Consider the following 18,623-nt stretch of genomic DNA (forward strand, 5'->3'; position numbering starts at 1 on the left):
CAGATGGCTGAAATGATCCAGAAATCGAGTGATGGGGAAACACCATGAGAAGATAGGCCACGCAGCCTAGGCTAAATGGAGAAGATAGAGGGTGGGATATTCAAAATAGTCTTAATATTCCCTCATCAGAGTGAACTGAAGATTGGAAAGAGAAGAGCAACTGGGGGTTTCTCAAGGTCATAGAGTAAATATACCGAGAGGGAGAGATCAAAGGACAAGATGTTAAAAATCAGACTAGTATGACTAAGATCCTAGACATTATTTCAGAAGTAAGGTTTTTAAAATTGTTTTATTTTTAGAGAGGGGGAGAGAGAAAGAGGGAATGGGCTGAAGGTGAAGGAGGGGGAATGGGAGAGAATCTTAAGTGGGCTCCACAGCCAGCATGGAGCCCAATGTAGGACTCGATCTCAGAAACCTGAGATCATGACCTGAAGGGAAATGAAGAGTCAGATGCTTAACTGACTGGGCTACCCAGGCAACCCCCCCCCAAAATAAATTTTTGAGAGTCCAAGCTATGGCCTTGGAATTCGTTTGCTAAATGGAGGGAAAATGATTATTGGAGGTGGAAGTCCAGAAACGCTGAAGTCATCCATGATCAATGATACTGCCCAGAATAATTGTAGGGATGGAGGCAGAGAGGCACTTGAACCATCGAAGTCCTCCATGAATGTAAAAGAATAACCAGTGATGACAGCAATGAGAATAGATGGTAGTACAGCTGAATATCAGAGGCCTCAATGTGTGGCAGTGGAAATCAGTAACAACACAAGCACAAGAGCCCTTATAATCTACCAGTTCACACCTTGTAGTAGTAAAGTGAGAAAATGAGCACCCTCAACTTGAAATAGCCCTAAGGTAATGTGGCTGAGAGCCAGGTTCCACTTAATGAAAAAGTAGGGAAGCTCACGAAAGAATAGGGAATATATATATATATACATATATATATATATAATCTCCATTTACATAATCTCTGCACCCAACATAGGGCTTGGACTCACAACCCCAAGAGAGCCACATGCTCTACCAACTGAGCCAGCCAGGTGCCCCTCTATAATGCAAGAAATTGGAAGAAAGGGCCACAATGGGAACATGAATTGGGGATAGTAGGTAACAGCAATGGAAAACAAGGAGAGAGGACTGATGACTGGATAGGTTTCTATCATTTATTCTTTCCTTCTTCCTTTCTTCATTTTCTTTTATTGTAAGTAGGCTCCACACCCAACACGGGACTTGAACTTAAAACCCTGAGATCAATGCTTGAGCTGAGATGGAGAGTCAGCACCTGCCCTCTCTGGACACCAATTTTAGATGGCAGTAATGAATTACAAGGATGAGAAGCCAAGTGTATTAAACCAGCCTTAATGTTCCAACTGGAACTCTGATGTATCTATGACAAAATAAATAGAAGCACTGAGCCCTGATCAAGGCGAGGTGTGCTTGAACAGTTGTTCTGGGTTCCAAAGAGTGTCTCAACAAAGCTTAGCCCCCAACTCAAGAGGATGGCAAGGTTACTCCAGAAAGAAGACTAAAGTAGCGTACCAAGACTAAAGACCAGTGAGTGACCTACTGGTTTCAGCACAGTGCAGCCTAGTAGGGAGAGGGAAGAGGCCTTTGCTTTGAGTGGTGGAAAAATATTACTAAGACCAAATACCAATTCAGGAGGAGTGGCACACTCAGGTCCGTCAAAATGTATGATACTCTCACCTTCCCTCCGCAGAGTTGGGCACTGGATAGAACAGCGAGGTGCCAGTCTTGGTGCTTCATAAAAACGCCTGATAAGCTCTGCAAAATTCAGACCCAAGTGAAGACTATGGGTAAGCTCTAATAAGTAAGTGACTAAGTACGTAATATTTACATTTTCTAAAAGAATACTCACTGTAGTCTGTATATTCCCTCATCAGAAGTACTGAATAGATCATTAAATAGGGATTTGGACATGTCCAAAGTCCATCTGCCTCTTAAAATTCTCTAAAAGTTTTAGTAGGAAACATCCTTAAAAAATCATCTGTCTCACCCTCTTAAGGGGAGGGGCTATAACTTAAATGTCTTTCTATCCACACAAACTAGCCCACACATGGTAGGAAACTCAGTCTCAGAAAAACTAATATAAGGGCACCTGGGTGGCTCAGTTGGTTGGCCCACTGTCTTTGGCTCAGGTCATGACCCTGAAAGTCCCAGGATTGGGTCCTGCATCAGGCTCCCTGCTCAGCAGGGAGTCTGCTTCTCCCTCTGACCCTCCCCCCTCTGATGCTTTCTCAATCTCTCTCAAATAAAATCTTTTTTAAAAAGCTAATCTAAGGGGACGCCTGGGTGGCTCAGTTGGTTAAGCGGCTGCCTTTGGCTCAGGTCATGATCCCAGCGTTCTGGGATCGAGTCCCACATCAGGCTCCTTGCTCAGCAGGGAGCCTGCTTCTCCCTCTGCCTCTGTCTGCCACTCTGCTTGCGCTCACTCTCGCTCCTCTCTCTCTCTCTGACAAATAAATAAATAAAATCTTAAAAAAAAAAAAAAGCTAATATAAGGTCACATACAGAGCTAAAACCCATTATTTATTTTTGACTCCTAAATCTTTGTTCTTTACTTTATGTGATCCTAAAGTCCTCATCTTTTTGAAGTTTTTGTTCTTTGTTTTTGTAAACTACAAACAATTCTGACTTCATATTCTGGGGAACCCACCAGGGTTCCTTAATACAAGGTTTACCAGCTGGATCCATTAAGCCATTTTCTAGACTTCCTGTGGTGCCTTCTTTCCCATTAATAAGATATTCAACCTAGCTCCAAAGACAAAGTTAGGAAAAATCTTCGGTAAAGAAATTTCATGGAACTTTACTATATGGAAATGTGAATTAAATCTTTCTTCCTACTAAAAGTAGTGCAGAAATATATTTCAAAGAACAAGTAGGTAAAAAGAAATAAATTCCAAAATCATTCTAAATTTATTCATATAATATAGTTTTTTTCCTGTGTTTTCTTCTCTTTTCTCTCCTTGTATCAAGTGTTGACTTCCCAATTAATGGCTAACGGCCAAGATTCGGGCTCTTCAATTTATTCATATCAACCACAACACTAAGGTCCCATGAAATATTTGCTACACAGGGAGGATCCCACATAATTCTTAAACAAAATTTGTCACTGTATGGAATTTCAGGGGTCTTCTTTTGTTGGTAAGAAAAATATTTTCCAATTTAAGAGATAACCAGATTTTTTCCCTTCCTTCCCACCAATTCATACATATACGTCACATACTTCATATTTGAGGCCAATTTCACTGAAGACAGAAACATTTTCAGCAATGCCTGTATGACCTGGTAACGTCGGCAATGAGTAAAAAATGCAATCTCTAAAGTCAGCTGCAGTTTGAACTAGTTTAGAGCATTAGGAGACCAAAATATAGTACTTCCTTATTTTCCCTCTATTACTGGTTTGCTGCAAGGAACAAGCTGCTCAAGAATCACAGGCGGGGAAATGTCCGTTGGTCATCACTGGATTCTTGCTGAAAACAGAGGAGAGCTGAAATCTTCTGGAATCACTTCTTCCACTTCACACTTTGTGAAAACACTGTTCTCAGGAATAGGGTAAACACACCACTGATCAAATTATTTGAGGCCAGTATTTTATTTTATAGAGAGCAACTGCAATATTAGAAACTGCTTTGGCACAGGTTGAAAGTGGCTCTCGTATACTTGCCAGTTTTCCCCAGGATCAATACTCATGACCAAAATTGACCTTTACTTGGTTGCCATTTAGAGCGGCCACCAATGTAAATGACAGAGTAGGGGGGAACCTGAGCACGCACACAAAACTTCTTTTATTTTTTCAGATGTAATGCAAATAACCGTATCTAATATTCTTTCAGAAAACAAAAGAAATGGAAAACATGCTCAAAAAACAAGAAATCAAGTTATACTTTTCATAAGGCACCACCAAAAACCCTGGTAAATTAGAGTCCGTATTATATTTAAGTGTCTCACTAACAGGTAAATAAATATGTAAGAGAATAATCAATAGAGGGTCTTGAGGTTTACAAAAGACATTCCTGTTCAGACATCTTGGAGTATTGTAAAAGTAAGAATAAGCGGGCTCCATCTGAACCCGGCATCTCCTTTCCCAGTGCACATTATTCATTGCATAGTGGTGACTGGATATGATCCAGGCCAAGAGAAGACTGCAATTCCAAAACATATTCACATCCCATTCTTTCCTTCTCATGTTGTGAGTATCACTTGGCACATCCATATCCAAAAAAGTAATGATATGATTTAATTTTAAAAAGGGGGGCGGGGTTCAAAAGGTAAAAGACAAATCAGTTGCCTGCTTTTTAAAATTTAGCTTAACAGACCTACTGTAGCAAAAGCAACTTTCTACACGCATACGAAGCTAGTTCCATATGTAAACCTTTATTGAGCCTGGTTTATGTGGGACTTTAACAGCTTAATTCTTTCACAATTCACAATTTTTAAATCCCACTCCAAATTGTCACTTTCTCCTTTAAAAAGTAGATAGTCCCATCGTTTGAAAGAAGGGGTTTCTCAATTTCTCCTTTCATCTTCCCATTTTAAGTACTGGCTGATAGTCTCACAAATGTACTACAGAATTAAAATATCGACAAGCAGGGGGTTTCTTTTATGTGCACTGAAACTGTATCCAGAATCTTAAAATTAAGAAAACCAAATAAACTGACATTTTTTTGGACACCAAAGACAAAAGCAGAGAAGAACAGAAGTGAAGCACAGGTAAAATTATTCTAATCTTACAGGTCTGCTAGCCTTTGCTAAGATTTTGATTATTAAATAAGTACATGGTAGGCAATCACAGATTTAATGCTCATCTTCTCAATTATTCAAAGTATGACATACAGTAAGTTGTAATTTTATTGAGGCACAAATTTGAATCATGTAGTGCAAAGGTGGTTTGCAGCAACTCAGGAAGGGAGCCTTAGCATCTAAATCTCAACATGGCTTTGTTGCAGTAACTATCAGTAAGTAAAATAAACATTTGTGGGAAGAAAACGTCCCCTCTTCCGCCAACAAGAAAGCAAACTACTAATGTTATAGCTGTAAACTTGGGGATTTGCATAGCTCCAATGACCTACCCCTTTTGAGAACGTTAAAGACTTACATAGCATTTTTTTCATTTTTCTTTCTATAACCTTCCCCAACATAGTTATAATGAAGGTAGTAAGAAATACCTTTGATAGAATTAACATAGAAGTTAAAATACCAATGGTGAAAATTTGCAACTTTGGAGAGAAGGGTAAAGGAACATTTTAAATCAAGTTTTAATATAAAATGTTACAACACTTAAGAATGGATTAAGTTGTAAGTAATTTCCTCTAACTGAAAACAATGTTTTATATTATATCAGGACATCAGCATGCCTTTAAATAGATGAATCTTAGTTCATTAATTCCAAAATTACAGACTTGTGTATGTTCATTTTTCTTCCTCCCTCCCTCTCTCTCCCTTTTATAATTGTTTTAAATTAACTTCTCTTATCTGTTCTTCTCAGCCTTGGTCTAAATCTATGGTCAAGAGTCAGACCAAATCCTCTGTGACTTTCAAATAAATACAGAAAAGCTCATAGTATCAACTAAATGATACATTTAAGTTTCAAAATACCAGAAAGTAAACAGGGAGCTACTCATGGGGGAAGACTGCCTGGCATCTCTCTCTCACATCTCCAGCAGGTGAATACCATATTAAGGACATAAATTATTCCCTAAACAGCCACCTATATCCATCCACCATACTCCAGAAGCAAAGCACCTTAGCCATCTTTCTCAGCATCTTCATGCCCCTCCACTGATGGCTGAGTAAAGCTAACAGGTGACTAGGAAGAAAAATTAAATATTTTTAAATGTAGTCTACCCAGGCAGCCATCACTTAAAACTGCAATTTTTTTACTCACAAGTAATTTGAAGATCTTTACAGAGAGGATGATAAGGCAAACAATATTGTGCTTTCTTTTATAACCAGATGAAATTTTTAACTAAGTAATATCTTCATACAGATTGGCAAAATGAAAACTTATGAAATTGGTTAACAGTTACTTTGCAATATCCACTGAAGTCTTAAATCATATACACACTTAAGATGAGATCATGCACAGTGACACTTATGAACCTCTTAACAGGTCAAAATACTAAAAATGTTATATAAGATTAAGGGAAGAATAACTAAAAATTAGGTAGTATGAACCATAGAGAATGCATTTACAGAAACTGGGTTTTACAGGAAAGCTTTTGCTTTTTTGTAGTAAGATGCCTTTTGAGTTAAATCTCATACCCACTCAAACTGTAACTGGACAGTACATTTCACTTCTAGTTACTAGAAGACATTTCTTTAAAAGAGACTGGGGCCAAAAGGGAAAAGCTGTTCTCTAGGCCCACCTTGCTCCTCCCTTTTAAAAAGAAAATCAATGAATTAAGTCAAACCACAGATTTTTAACCAAAATAAAGGGACACAGGATAGTGAAGACCAAACACTTCATTTAGGGTTTTTCTTTTCTTTTTTTTTTTTTTGTCCTTTAAAAAAAGATGAGTCCCCTTCTAATAAACATTTCCATACAGCTTACCTAACACCTTAACAAGAATAGAGAACACAACAGGAGGAAATAGGACACAGCACCATAGTTTCAAACATTCACATACAAAAACAAAACAAAACAGCCACCACAGAAATAGTAGGACCAAGTTTCCCAACAGATAGGGACAAGTTCTAACACACAAAGGAAATGTAATTATCTATTTGAACAAAACAACATGGAAAATCTGGTCAGGCTAGGACGGATAAGGAAGTGCTAACTCCTTGTACTACAAGGAAGGAATGGGATTTCTTTATTGAAAAGCAAAAAAGAGAAAGCAAGCCCCCAAATGGATTTTTGATGCTGAAACTCTGTCATATGCTGCTGGTAACAGTAAATATATATATATTTATATATTCATATATGTGTATTAAAAAAGGAAAAATAATCTATTTATAGAACAGTCAGTAGTCAGAGACATTTAGAAAAAAGTAAAAACAAGTCCTTTTTTCTTTTTTTAAAAATGGATTTACTAAAACAACTTTATCACCCAGAGGTGCTACAACCCCACATTCTCTGATGAAGCCATGGTGTTATTCAACAGCATCTGCTGTGGGCCACAATCAGAAATTGCCAGTGTTGCAAACAGCAGACATTGGGGTCAGGGCTGCAAGGCAAAAAGCTGTTATTTGCTGGTCTTGCTCATGGCCATGCCTGAAGCCTGGTGGTATCTGGTATACTTGTGAATGAAGGTTTCCCCGAAAAGCATGCATCACTGTGTCTCAGTAAAACATTCTGACTTGTCTTCTCTTCTTTAGCAGGAGCCTGGATCCATGTACCTGCTCGTCTCTAAAACGCAGACCCAAGATAGCAAGACTTCTCAAAGCCAAAAAAGGGCTCCTTGACTTGAAATGAGAAAAGCTCTTCTTCCCAGAATCCAATCTAGTCAGATTTCTGAACTAGAGGACATACTCCTCTCCTTGGGAAGATAAGGGGATCTGCCTCTTACTTAGGGTTTTCTTCTTGGTACAAACACACACAAGTAGCTGGGATCTAGACTCTGGCTACTATCCCATGATTAACAGTAACTCTGGCCCTGTTGCTCCCATCGTTGTAGCTGTAGGGCATTATATGCCAGGTAACAGCAGAAGGGGGGTGGTACTCTCACTCCTCTCCAACTGTCCTAAGGAGAGCCAAGTCATCGGCACCTCCAGATGGTGCTGTCGCTAGGTTGTACTCCACTAACTAATACCAACCGGCCATGAGCCACATCCTACACGCCCTGCTAGCATCCCAGTGTATTAATGCCAACCAGCATTCTAGAGCTCAATCACATGTCTGGCTGTAAAGTAACAAACCATATTTCAGAGGAGACAAATTGAAATATTGGCTGCTGTACCAAAGACACCCTCTGCATAGATGTGTTGAAGAGAATGTAGATCACACAGTCCATGCAAAGAGGAAGTCAGCTAACAGGACTTCCTCTGAAGGCCATTCGTCTTTGGAAGCAACATTCTGAGTGGATCTAAACCACTCTACTTGATGACTAAGGTCTCAACGTGGTCCATTTCTCCCCATGTCCCAAACTAACCCAGCAACTGCTAACTGGTCTCCTTAAGATCCTCCATTGGTAGTTTGTAGCTCATTATGTAGGAAGGAGGTGGTGCTTGACCTGGGCTATCTGGCCCTTGCTTCTTTGCACAGTTTATACAGATGTAATCTTCATTTTCAGCCATTTCTGGAGATACACCCACACAAACTTGATGAAACCACTCATCACAGCCACCATCACATTGTACCCAGTCTACCTGTAGGAGACAAGATTGGGGAATGTTTAGGTTACATAAACATTAAGCCTAGGGGAAAAAAAAAACCAACAAACAAAAAACAAAGAGCTTGCTTGGCTTAAATGATAGCAAATAATTGGGAACGTCCAGAGACAGACAATGACTTCTTATGGGGCTACTTTTTAAAGATAGAAATTGGGAAGTTAATACCCCCAAATTCTATTTTACCATAATATGTCCACAAAATTGGGCCTCTTAGGTACTCCATTACCTCATAATTACCCGGGGCTCCTTTTCAGGCAGAAACATATTTGAGAAAAACTTGACAAAAAAGGAACTTCTAATAGAGCAGCCAAGTAGTTTTAGCTAATATTAACAATTTCTAGGCTCTAAGACAATGCAATTATCGATCAAGAAAGGAAGAATACAACAATGTGAAGGCAATCCTGTGTATTAGCTTTATTTCAAAGAGATAAGCCAAAGTACTAAGAGCATTAAATACCTTTTTAGAAAAGCAGTCACATAGGCCACTTTTAAAACTAATATTTTTTATTCTTCTCTTCTTCCGTTACAAATACAACTCCCTATAAAAAGTTAGCAAATATCAGAGGTCAAATCTTACAAATTATCCAATTAAAACAGTCAAAGTCACAGGTCAATAGATTACTCTGGGGTTTCAAATTAGAGTCTGTATAACTGATAGGTCAGTAGCGGACACTAAGCAAACTTTGACCCTCCAGAGAATATTGTGATTATAGGATGCTAGACAGCGATTGTAGTTTGGTGACTTTAAGCCTTGGGCCTAGAGATAACAAGAAGGTGACCTGGGGCTTTTGTATTTGGAGGGTGATTGTTAGTAGTTTTTATAGCTGATGTCACAGCAGATGAGAACATTTAAGATTAAAAGAGCTACTCCTCAGTATGAAGTGGATCGTCTCACTGGCAACTTACAACGCCACTTAAAACACTGAGCTCCGCCAGTTTTCAGAACAAAGAGGCATGAAAGGGTATAACAGGTACCTCAGTGCAGCTTATGAGAAAAAAGAGGAAGGAGGTTTTGGCTAGGTAAATGAGTGTCAGGAAAAGGGAGTAGTTTTCAAAATTAGATAAGAATTATCAAAATGATATTCATATTAGTGGTTTTATGGTTGTGATATAGCATGGGAAAAATCATTTGTCAAAATAATCTTTCTGCTTCTACTGTTCCTATTCTAGAGTTCCAGATTTAAGAGATGGTGTTGTGCCAAATGAAGACTACTGAATTCAGTCACAAGTTTTGAGTTCTGTACGTATGGCTTGAGGCTAATAATTTAATCTCATTAAGGCTCAATTTCTTCATCTGTAAAATGGAGATAACATCTTGTTTACAGGATTATTCAGAGGAAGAAATGAAATAGTATATGGCAAAACAGCTAGTTCACTGCCTAGGATACTGGAGGCATTTTTTAAGATCACGGTTTCATGGCTCTATCATTACCTTACCTTACACAAAAAGCATTTTGCACCTTGAATAACTGCCTACAGCACTGTTTCTCAAAATGTGTAGAGCACTTGCATAGAATTACCTATTGTGTTTGTTAGAAGTGTGGCTGAGACCCATCCCAAACCTACAGCCTCAGAACATCTTAGGCGTACAAGCCAGAAGACTACATTTTCAGTCAGATTCGAGGTAATTATATATCCTAAATCTGATCGTCCCTGGCACTCTGTGATACTGTTTGCTAGTAAATTCACGGCCATTTAACAACTTTTCCTAAAACAAATTCTTTTTTTGTTCTGTAGTTGTTTATGTAATATTTAACTTCTGAAGTCTGTGTAGTAAAGAAAATTGATCAAAATGTTCCTATTGCAGCAACCTAGTACATGAAAGACAGAAAGGGGAGATAAATGACTTCTGGGCAACAAACTAAAAATACAGGTAGTACAGCTATGAAGATTTACAAAATGTCAATCTGACGGTAAGTGCTTTGGCTCTTTGGAGCTGGTAAGGAGAACTGGGAAGATGATCTGTTTCTCTGAGCTGCCCAAATTTCAGATATTGCCCTCTTTATGATGCCACCCTGAACCAAGAGACAACTCTACTCCTACCTCCAACCCTCTTACTCCAGTCCAGTCCTCAGTCATGCTAATCATCCACAGAATAAGAAATTTCCTAATTTATCAGTATCTGCTGCCAAGAAAAGCGGTTCCATGTTTCTTAAAATCTAATTCTTCACTACACTCACTGGCTTCCAGGTTTCCTCAAATTAAATCAACCAACCTCTCGCAAGTAAGGAAGACATGTTCTCTTCTGTGATTTTGGCTAGAGATCCATTCCTAAGCCTACCTCTCCCACCATTCCAAAAAAGTATAAACTTTTCTTGAGACATTCACCAGTACACAGATTCTATCCCAGCCTATGGATTATGTAACAGTTCACTTCAATAATCGAACAGGGGAAAAAAAAAACCCAGTCCTTCCCTTACAAGTATCTCTCTCTCTTTTTTTTTTAAATCACATTCACATACTAACAACCAAATCCAGTGCTATTTTTGTTTGAAAAGGCCCACTGGATCTAAAGCAAACTAAAGTCTGGAATGTCAACTGAATCCACTGATGATTCTGATACAGGGGCAACAGAGTATGTAGTGGCCTGAAGACACAAGAACATAGAATGTGGCTGACTGCATATTAAGTTCTAACAGTCACTTCCCCTTTCATTATTTTCGAAAGATCTACTTATCAAATCACAAAAATAATTATCAAAGAACTTCAAAGCTATAAGTTGTTCAAATCTCAAAGGATAAGAGATTTAGAAGTACAGTACAAACAGGCTACCAGCTCAATTTGGGGAAATTTTTAAAAAGAAATATGTTAAATACAAGAAATAATGTTAATTTGGCATGTTCTGCTATATGGTTTTGAATTTACCCTTAAAAATATCTTGTTCACTTTGCAGAGCATACTACTGCACTGGGGAAAAAAGAAAGCCTGGAGATGTAGTGATATTCTTAGCTTAGTTCCCCTTAATGAGCTTTTGTTATTTTGGCATTCAACTCTACTTCACCAAGATTCCCTGCAAAAACCAGATACAAAAAACTAAAACAATTTACTCAAAGTACAATATAACAATGTTCAGAATCCTTGTGTTTATTTTTTTGGTGCTCTCAACATTAAGGGACCAAGCTTCCTAGCCAGCCCAAGACTGATATTTCCCAAGACACAGGAATTTCACTGCTAAAATTAAGAAAATCCAGGCAAATTGGAACAGCTGGTTAGCCTATTTTCACATCACCATAATTTCTCTGTGTGTGTGTGTGTGTGTATTGCACACTCACTCAGGGTAATCCAACCTTTGATTATCTGTGCTTTTAAAAAGAGATATGAACTAGTAACACAAACACTATAGCTGAGGCATCACCATGAAAATCTTTTAAAATGAAAATGACTAACAAATAATAAATGTGAGAGACACAGGCTTATAAACTTAATCTCTATTTACCATCCCAAACTTCTTATGAAAGTGGTAATGGGTATGGAAAAGGCCCACAGGAAGAGTTTGGTTTAAAAAAGGAAAAAAGTCTATTTTCCTAAATAAGATGATTAAGTATTTACTCTAATACAGAAAAAAAGTTACTTAAATGTTAGCTTGAAAGAGTTTGCTCCTTCAAGTTAGCTTGTTTTACTCTTGGTAACAGTTAAGACTGAATGAAAGGGGCAGACCTCAGGGAGGAAAAGATTCTGAACCTTCAAACTAATTTTTTGAAAATACTCCTTATTATTTTATTATTTTTTTAATTAATTTCACCTTGAGGTTAATTTGACAATGATGGAAGAGACAATTTTTTTAAAAAACCCTTTACAGTATTATTCTGATAATGTTTTCCTTTTCTCTTTCTAAAACATCCTGAAATTGAGCCTAGATATATTCAGGTAGCCCTTCAAAGTCTTCTCAGTCTGCACGTTTTGGGGGAAAAGTAATAGTAATTACTGGTTAGAAAAATGGTAAATGTACATTTACCTAAATATGAATAAACTCTAGAAGTTATTTTTGCTGCATGACATTTAAAGAGCATAGACTTCTCTCAAAACATTCTTTTCTTATCATTTTGTTCTGAAGATATGTGTCATGCATGTTTTCTTAGAGAAATACTATACTTCACATTGAAAAAGTTGTAAGATTCTTTTACAAAGCAGTTAAAGAAATACACCTTTTATTTAGTAAAACTAGTGCTGAGAACAAACCTAGAGAACCATAAATATTGCAAAACAGCAACGATACGCAAAATGTTTACAATCTGAAATAATTTGTTTAAAGTTAAACACGTTATAGAAATACATTTACTGAGTTTCTTTTATGTAGGATGATGACAGGTTAAAATATGCCTTCCTCACTTTTGTATGTGTTTTAACAGTTTGAAACAGACATTTTATCTGAATGTTCAGCTAAGGCTCCCTTTGTTCTATTAAGAAAGCTTTGTAGGTTTTAAAAGACTACCTTTAATGTTAGGAGCAAATCTTAAGGCTCATTTAAAAATAACCATCACATTTTAACACTGCATTTTGTCAGCAAGTACTTTCATAGAGATTATCTCCTCTTATTCTCATAACCCTGAGAATATGCAGGGCATGTGTTAGGTTAACAATTTCATAGCAGATGAGAAAAAAAACTTCCTGTAGTGTTTATATGCTACAGGAAGATAAGAGATGACCTGAGCGATATTTAAAATGCTGAGCAGAGGAGAGGGAAAAGATTACTAAGTGAAAAGGTGAAAAAAGAGAGAGCAAAAGGTTCATGATGGATATAAACATTGTAGGAAGGATGACAGGAAAACTTGAAAAAGAAACACCACTTCTTGCTGTCAGTCTGATACTACCACAAAATCAGTTAGAAGAGAAACAAAGGGAGAAGGTGCTGCCAACACTAAGCTGCCAATACTTCAGTACCTAAAGAGAAACAGCCTTTCATCAGCCTCTTTACTGAACAAATTCAGATGAGAATAAATTTAAAATGAAAGAAAAATACAAACACACATATAATGTAGCTACTAAAATACTTTAAAATGTTTATAAAATAGAAACATATTTATGAAATCAATAAAGACACAAAAGTGAAAGACAGTATGACATGATATAAAATAAACTATATGGAAAAAGGATTAGAAGGAAACACACTAAAGTATGTATAGGTATTGTCCCTGGAAGGTTAGACTATGGGGATATGTTTCTTACCAAAATATATTCATTTTCCAAAAATAAGTGGAAAACATTTAATAAGTATAATTTAAATCTAAGTGTCATTTAGTTTTGGAATGTGTTTTTGTACTTACATCTTAATTATCGGTAGGGTGGGGATATTAGTGAAGAAAACCTGGTCTGGGAGCCAGGAAACCTCGGTTCTACTTTTGGCTTTGTACTACTTAGCACTGTGACTTTGGTCACATCATTTATCTTCACTGAGTCCTGGTTTCATCATTTGTAAAATAAAGAGCCTGAACAAGGTGACCTCTTCAAGCTCTAACAAGTATTTGACTGAGGAGGGAAGTAATGGAGTAATGATGCAGTTATACTATTCTGTTCATATATTCAAATTGAGGAGGTAATAAAATTTTAAATATCAAGTGGTATAATGAGCAAAATAAAATGAAAACTATGAATTACTAATCTTGATGGGAACCATAACAGATGTCTCCAGTCATTGAATGAACTGGGATTTTTCATAAAATCTATCCATCTTTCTCAGAAATTCTTAACATCAGTATTACCTAAAGAATGGACATCATGTAGTAACTATACTTAAAATTTAGGGCCAAAACTTTTAAAATAATATCTTCAAAGGTCTTAATTATTTTTTGCAAGGTGTCTGGAAAAAATCTCATTCCATTTTAGAAGAATGCAGATAGGCCTGAGTGTGTGTAAGACACAGACCAAAAGTGAAGCTTTAACCCCTTAGTTTTAGGTCTTTAGAACAAAAATTTTAACACAATTTGCCAGAGCTCTTAAAACACTGGCACAGAATGTTTTGAGGCCACCGTGACTAACTAACTGACAAGGTATTTAGTTCTCTGAGTCACCCTACAGGGAAGGCAAAAGGACTAAAGGACTACACTGAACCCCGCTATGCCAACCGCACATGAAATGCACGGCTACCCAGGGTTATCACATAGCTTCCCTCTGCTCTGGTCTTCTTATGTTCACCAGGTACATGATTTTTAAAGCACAACATTTCTTCCATTAAGCACACTGACCTAAGAGCCTCATAATGAAAAACAGTTTATAGAAACTGTAGAAAACATATTCTGCTGGAAGCCCAAATCCTGGAATCAAAACCAGATTCTCATGACATCAGGCTTCTGTCTCGTGACTGCTGCTCCTTGGCCTCTCCCCCAGGGGGGTGGATACAGTTAGAGCTCACCTTGTCCTTGCAGGGCCGCTGGCAGTTCTGTGCGGCACACACGGCATTTTCGTCATCTGACTCCTCTGCTCCAGACCAGTCGTACTTTGAGGGGATGTCCAGCACCTTTTTCTCTCTCTTCTTCTCAGTAGTCTCTTTCACAAGGTCAACTTTGGCTGCAGCAGCCTTCTCCTTCTTTTTCTTTCTCTCTTCTTCCTTTGCCAACTTCTTGGCCAGTTTATTCAGCTCCTTTGATTTTTCTGCACTTAGTTTTAATTTCTTCTTTTTAGGTTTATCCATTTTCTTTAACTCCTTGGACTTCTGTTTTCCTTCTCCAAAAAGTTGTTCTACTTTTTCTAACTTCCGTTTCCGTTTCTTCTCTGAAGAGTCTTTTCCTTTTATTTTTAATGGTTTCTCTTCCATGCTGTCATCCTTCAACAATATCAAATTAGAAAGAATTTTAAAGCAAGACATTTTAAAAAGTTTTATTCTCTTGTAGGAGGTACCTTGAAGAGACAACTTCATAGAGACAGAAAGGACAAGAGAGGTTACCAAGGGCTGAAGGAAGGAGAAATGGGACTTATTGTTTAATGGGTGTAGGGGTTCTGTTTGGGATGATTCAAAAGTTCTGGAAATGGACAACGGCAATAGTGTAACACTGTAAATGCCATTAGTGACAAGTGAACTGTATACTTAAAATGGATTAAAATGGTAGATTTTATGTTGGGTACAATAGAACACAATAAATGTTATAAAGATATTTAGAAGACATTTTAAGAAAACAAATGTAATATTCAATAAAAACAGAAAATAAAGAAAAGCCTGTAGAAAACATGTGACTTTAGCTTAATAGGGAAAAAAGATCATTGTTAGCCTATATCAGTGTATGTGTAGTACCTCTAATTGAGATAAAAAATACACATAAAGCTAAAAGTATTAAAAGTATTAAATGTAATAATCTTCTTGGTCTTCACTTAGCACACTAAGACAGTTCTTTATTAACTCGTAATTCCCAATGGCTAAGAAGTTATTAAAATTGTTGGCAAGACAAAAAACTGTATCCATGATCTCACTACATACAGTGACTCTGGCAAGGGCTAGAGATGTTGATGTGACAAAGCAAAAAAACCTCTTATTTTTCAATTTTCTAATATTGTTCCAATTTCTACTATCTGCCGATGTAATACACATTAAAATTTAAAATTTTTTTAAAGATTCTATATTTATTTGAGGAAGGGAGAGAGAGAGGGAGTGCATGAGAATGGGGGGAGGGGCAGAGGGAAAGAACCCCACACAGACTCCCTGCTGAGCACAGAGCCCAGTGCAGTGCTGGATCCCACAACCCTGTGATCACAACCTGAGGTGAAAACAAGAGTCAGGATGCTTACCTGACTGAGCCACCCAGGTGCCCCAGCATTAAAAATTTTTAATAGTGAAAGTGTGTCTAGCACACTTTCAGAAGAACAGGAGGAGGTAGAAAAAGAAATACTGAAACATATAAGCTTGATAATTAAATACCACTTGAGAATTCATTTTGTGACATATTTGAGACTGAAAAATCTTTGACAAGAACCTAAGAAACTGTAGAACGCAGAACACTGCATTATAAATGTCTTAAGTCGACCACATCTCGAACTACGTATTTACCTTCTCAATAGTCTGTGTTTGCTTATGTGTAAAATAAAGAGGATCAGATGAGATAATGGATGTGAAGAAAACCCTTTGTATTTTGGAAAACAGTATCTAAATCAGGCTACCTTTAATCTGAATTCCACACCAAAAGCTAACTATAATCTGCCAAGTGTATCCGTACCAACGGTTGGTGACACCGTATCATTCCACTGCATCAAAATAAGTAATGGAAAAGAATAATGAAAAGAATACTCGAAGTGAAATGCCCAAGTTGGAATCCAGGTCTTTCTGTTTTTAATAAATGTGTGGCCTAGGCAAGTTTCCACATCTCTGACCCTTTATTTCTTAATATGCAGAAATAGGTCTATCCTTTTCTCTCACCCATTCAGGATTATTTACACTGAGGATAGAATGAGATCATGGATATAAAAATACTGTATAAACTGCAAACTGCTCTTTAAGTATTAATATATGAATGCAGACTTTCTTCCCCACCCCAATCTGCTGTTTAACCCTCCCCTCTTGTTCCCTTGTGCATCCCCTATTTAGCCCTCCCCTTGCTTTTTTTTTTTTTTTTTTTTTAAAAACACTGAATTTTCTTCCACCTTCTTTTTTGGGCCTTTCAACAGTGGGAGTATGGGCTAAGGAAGCTGTTCCTTCCTTAGTAGAAAAACTAAGAGTTTTCAGTATCCTCCATTCTTTTTAGTGGAAATGGCGTTTGGTTTTCCCCCCAAAATATTACATAAAATCGCAATTAGACCATAAAGCAGAATTACACTTGGTTAATAGAAAAGGAGGACAGCCACAGTACTACCCACTCAGCCATCCCCATCCTGGCATATGTGGCACCTCCAAAGAACCAAGGCATTCTAAAAAATTTTAAAACCACTGTTTAAGTAAGCTTTAACTCCTTGCCTCCATGATATGCAGGAATCTGTCTTCAGAGGGTGGGTGTGTGGCCTGCAAAATCCGCCAAATGTGTTGAGTCTCATCCAGAGATACTTCTAGGAGATCTCCAACCATCATAAGTTCTTCCAGCTGGGCTTTAGCTCCAGGTGACAACTCTAATACTGGAGGTTCCAAACTTCGGGGCACCAAAGGGCTCTTCCGAGGTTGTTTCCTTGGGGTGCTAGAACCTTTCCAATAAGACAAAACAAAAAATGAAAACCATGGGAAAAAATGTCATGTTTCGAAAGTAAGTATTTAAGAGAATGGTCCCTCCTCCTCCAGTACTTTATATGTCTGAATTCACTTTATCCATATGAAAGTGAAAATGAAATCTTCAAAAAAATACAAAACAAAAAGATCCAGAATTCTAATGCCCACTCTAAAAAATTAGTTCAGAGTAAAAAATTGGGGGGAGGCCTGGGTGGCTCAGTGGGTTGAAGCCTCTGCCTTCTGCTCGGGTCGTGGTCCCAGGGTCCTGGGATCGAGCCCCGCATCAGGCTCTCTGCTCAGCAGGGAGCCTGCTTCCCTTCCTCCTCTCTCTCTGCCTGCCTCTCTGCCTACCTGTGATCTCTGTCTGTCAAATAAATAAATAAAAATCTTTAAAAAAAAAATTGGTTCCTTATTGATTGTTTAGTCTGTGACTAACAGTGTAAGGAGAATGGGAAAGAATCTCTTATTTTCTCTCCACTTTAGAGGGGACCGAAAGATTAAGCACATGAGGTGCCCTATAAAAATAAGTTGCTATCCTCCTGATAAACCAACCGTACGTAATATGTCACTCCATAAGATCCTAAATTTTACTATGAAAAGAGAAACACCCTTTACTTCCCAGACATGTGACCTAAAGCAGTGTGATATATTTTCAATGGGGAAAAGCAAAGTAGACATATGAGGGCAATTATCTACCAAGGAAAAGAGGAACTCTCTAACACTTGAAACTTTCCAAAATAAGAATAATATTCTCAAAAAGCAACAAGTTCCTCAACAAGTGGTAATAAACAAATAGAGGCCTATCAGAGATTTTATATAAATGGAAATGGCACTAGAAGGCCTCTAAAGTTCTTACTAGGATTCAATAATTCCATGTAACTTTTTTTAGGTTACCACCTAGTAACATAAAATGCACACAGAGACTTAGCTTTTCTTTTTTTCTTTTTTTTTTTTTTAAGATTTTATTTATTTGATAGAGATCACAAGTAGGGAGAGAGGCAGGCAAAGAGAGAGAGGGGGAAGCAGACTCCCCGCTGAGCAGACAGCCTGATGGGGGCTGGATCCCAGGACACTGGGGTCATGACCTGAGCTGAAGGCAGAGGCTTAACCCACTGAGCCACCCAGACACCCCGAGACTTAGCTTTTCTTAATC

At 37.7% G+C, this 18,623-nt stretch overlaps 1 protein-coding gene across 1 annotated transcript in view; it reads right to left on the minus strand.

Annotated features, from left to right (window-relative positions):
- Positions 1-7,039: 7,039 nt before the first annotated feature.
- The window catches only part of KDM5A (lysine demethylase 5A), a 92,879-nt gene continuing 81,295 nt past the window's right edge, over positions 7,040-18,623 (minus strand). Inside the window, exons 26-28 of the mRNA XM_080810678.1 lie at positions 17,228-17,448; positions 14,702-15,112; positions 7,040-8,328 (exon numbers count right to left, since the gene is read on the minus strand). Coding sequence (XP_080666804.1) covers positions 8,122-8,328; positions 14,702-15,112; positions 17,228-17,448 — 839 coding nt within the window. The 3' untranslated portion in view covers positions 7,040-8,121. The remainder of the gene's footprint in view (positions 8,329-14,701; positions 15,113-17,227; positions 17,449-18,623) is intronic.

The sequence above is a fragment of the Martes martes genome (assembly GCF_963455335.1).
Source record: "Martes martes genome assembly, chromosome: 8".
In the NCBI taxonomy this organism is placed as follows: domain Eukaryota; kingdom Metazoa; phylum Chordata; class Mammalia; order Carnivora; family Mustelidae; genus Martes; species Martes martes.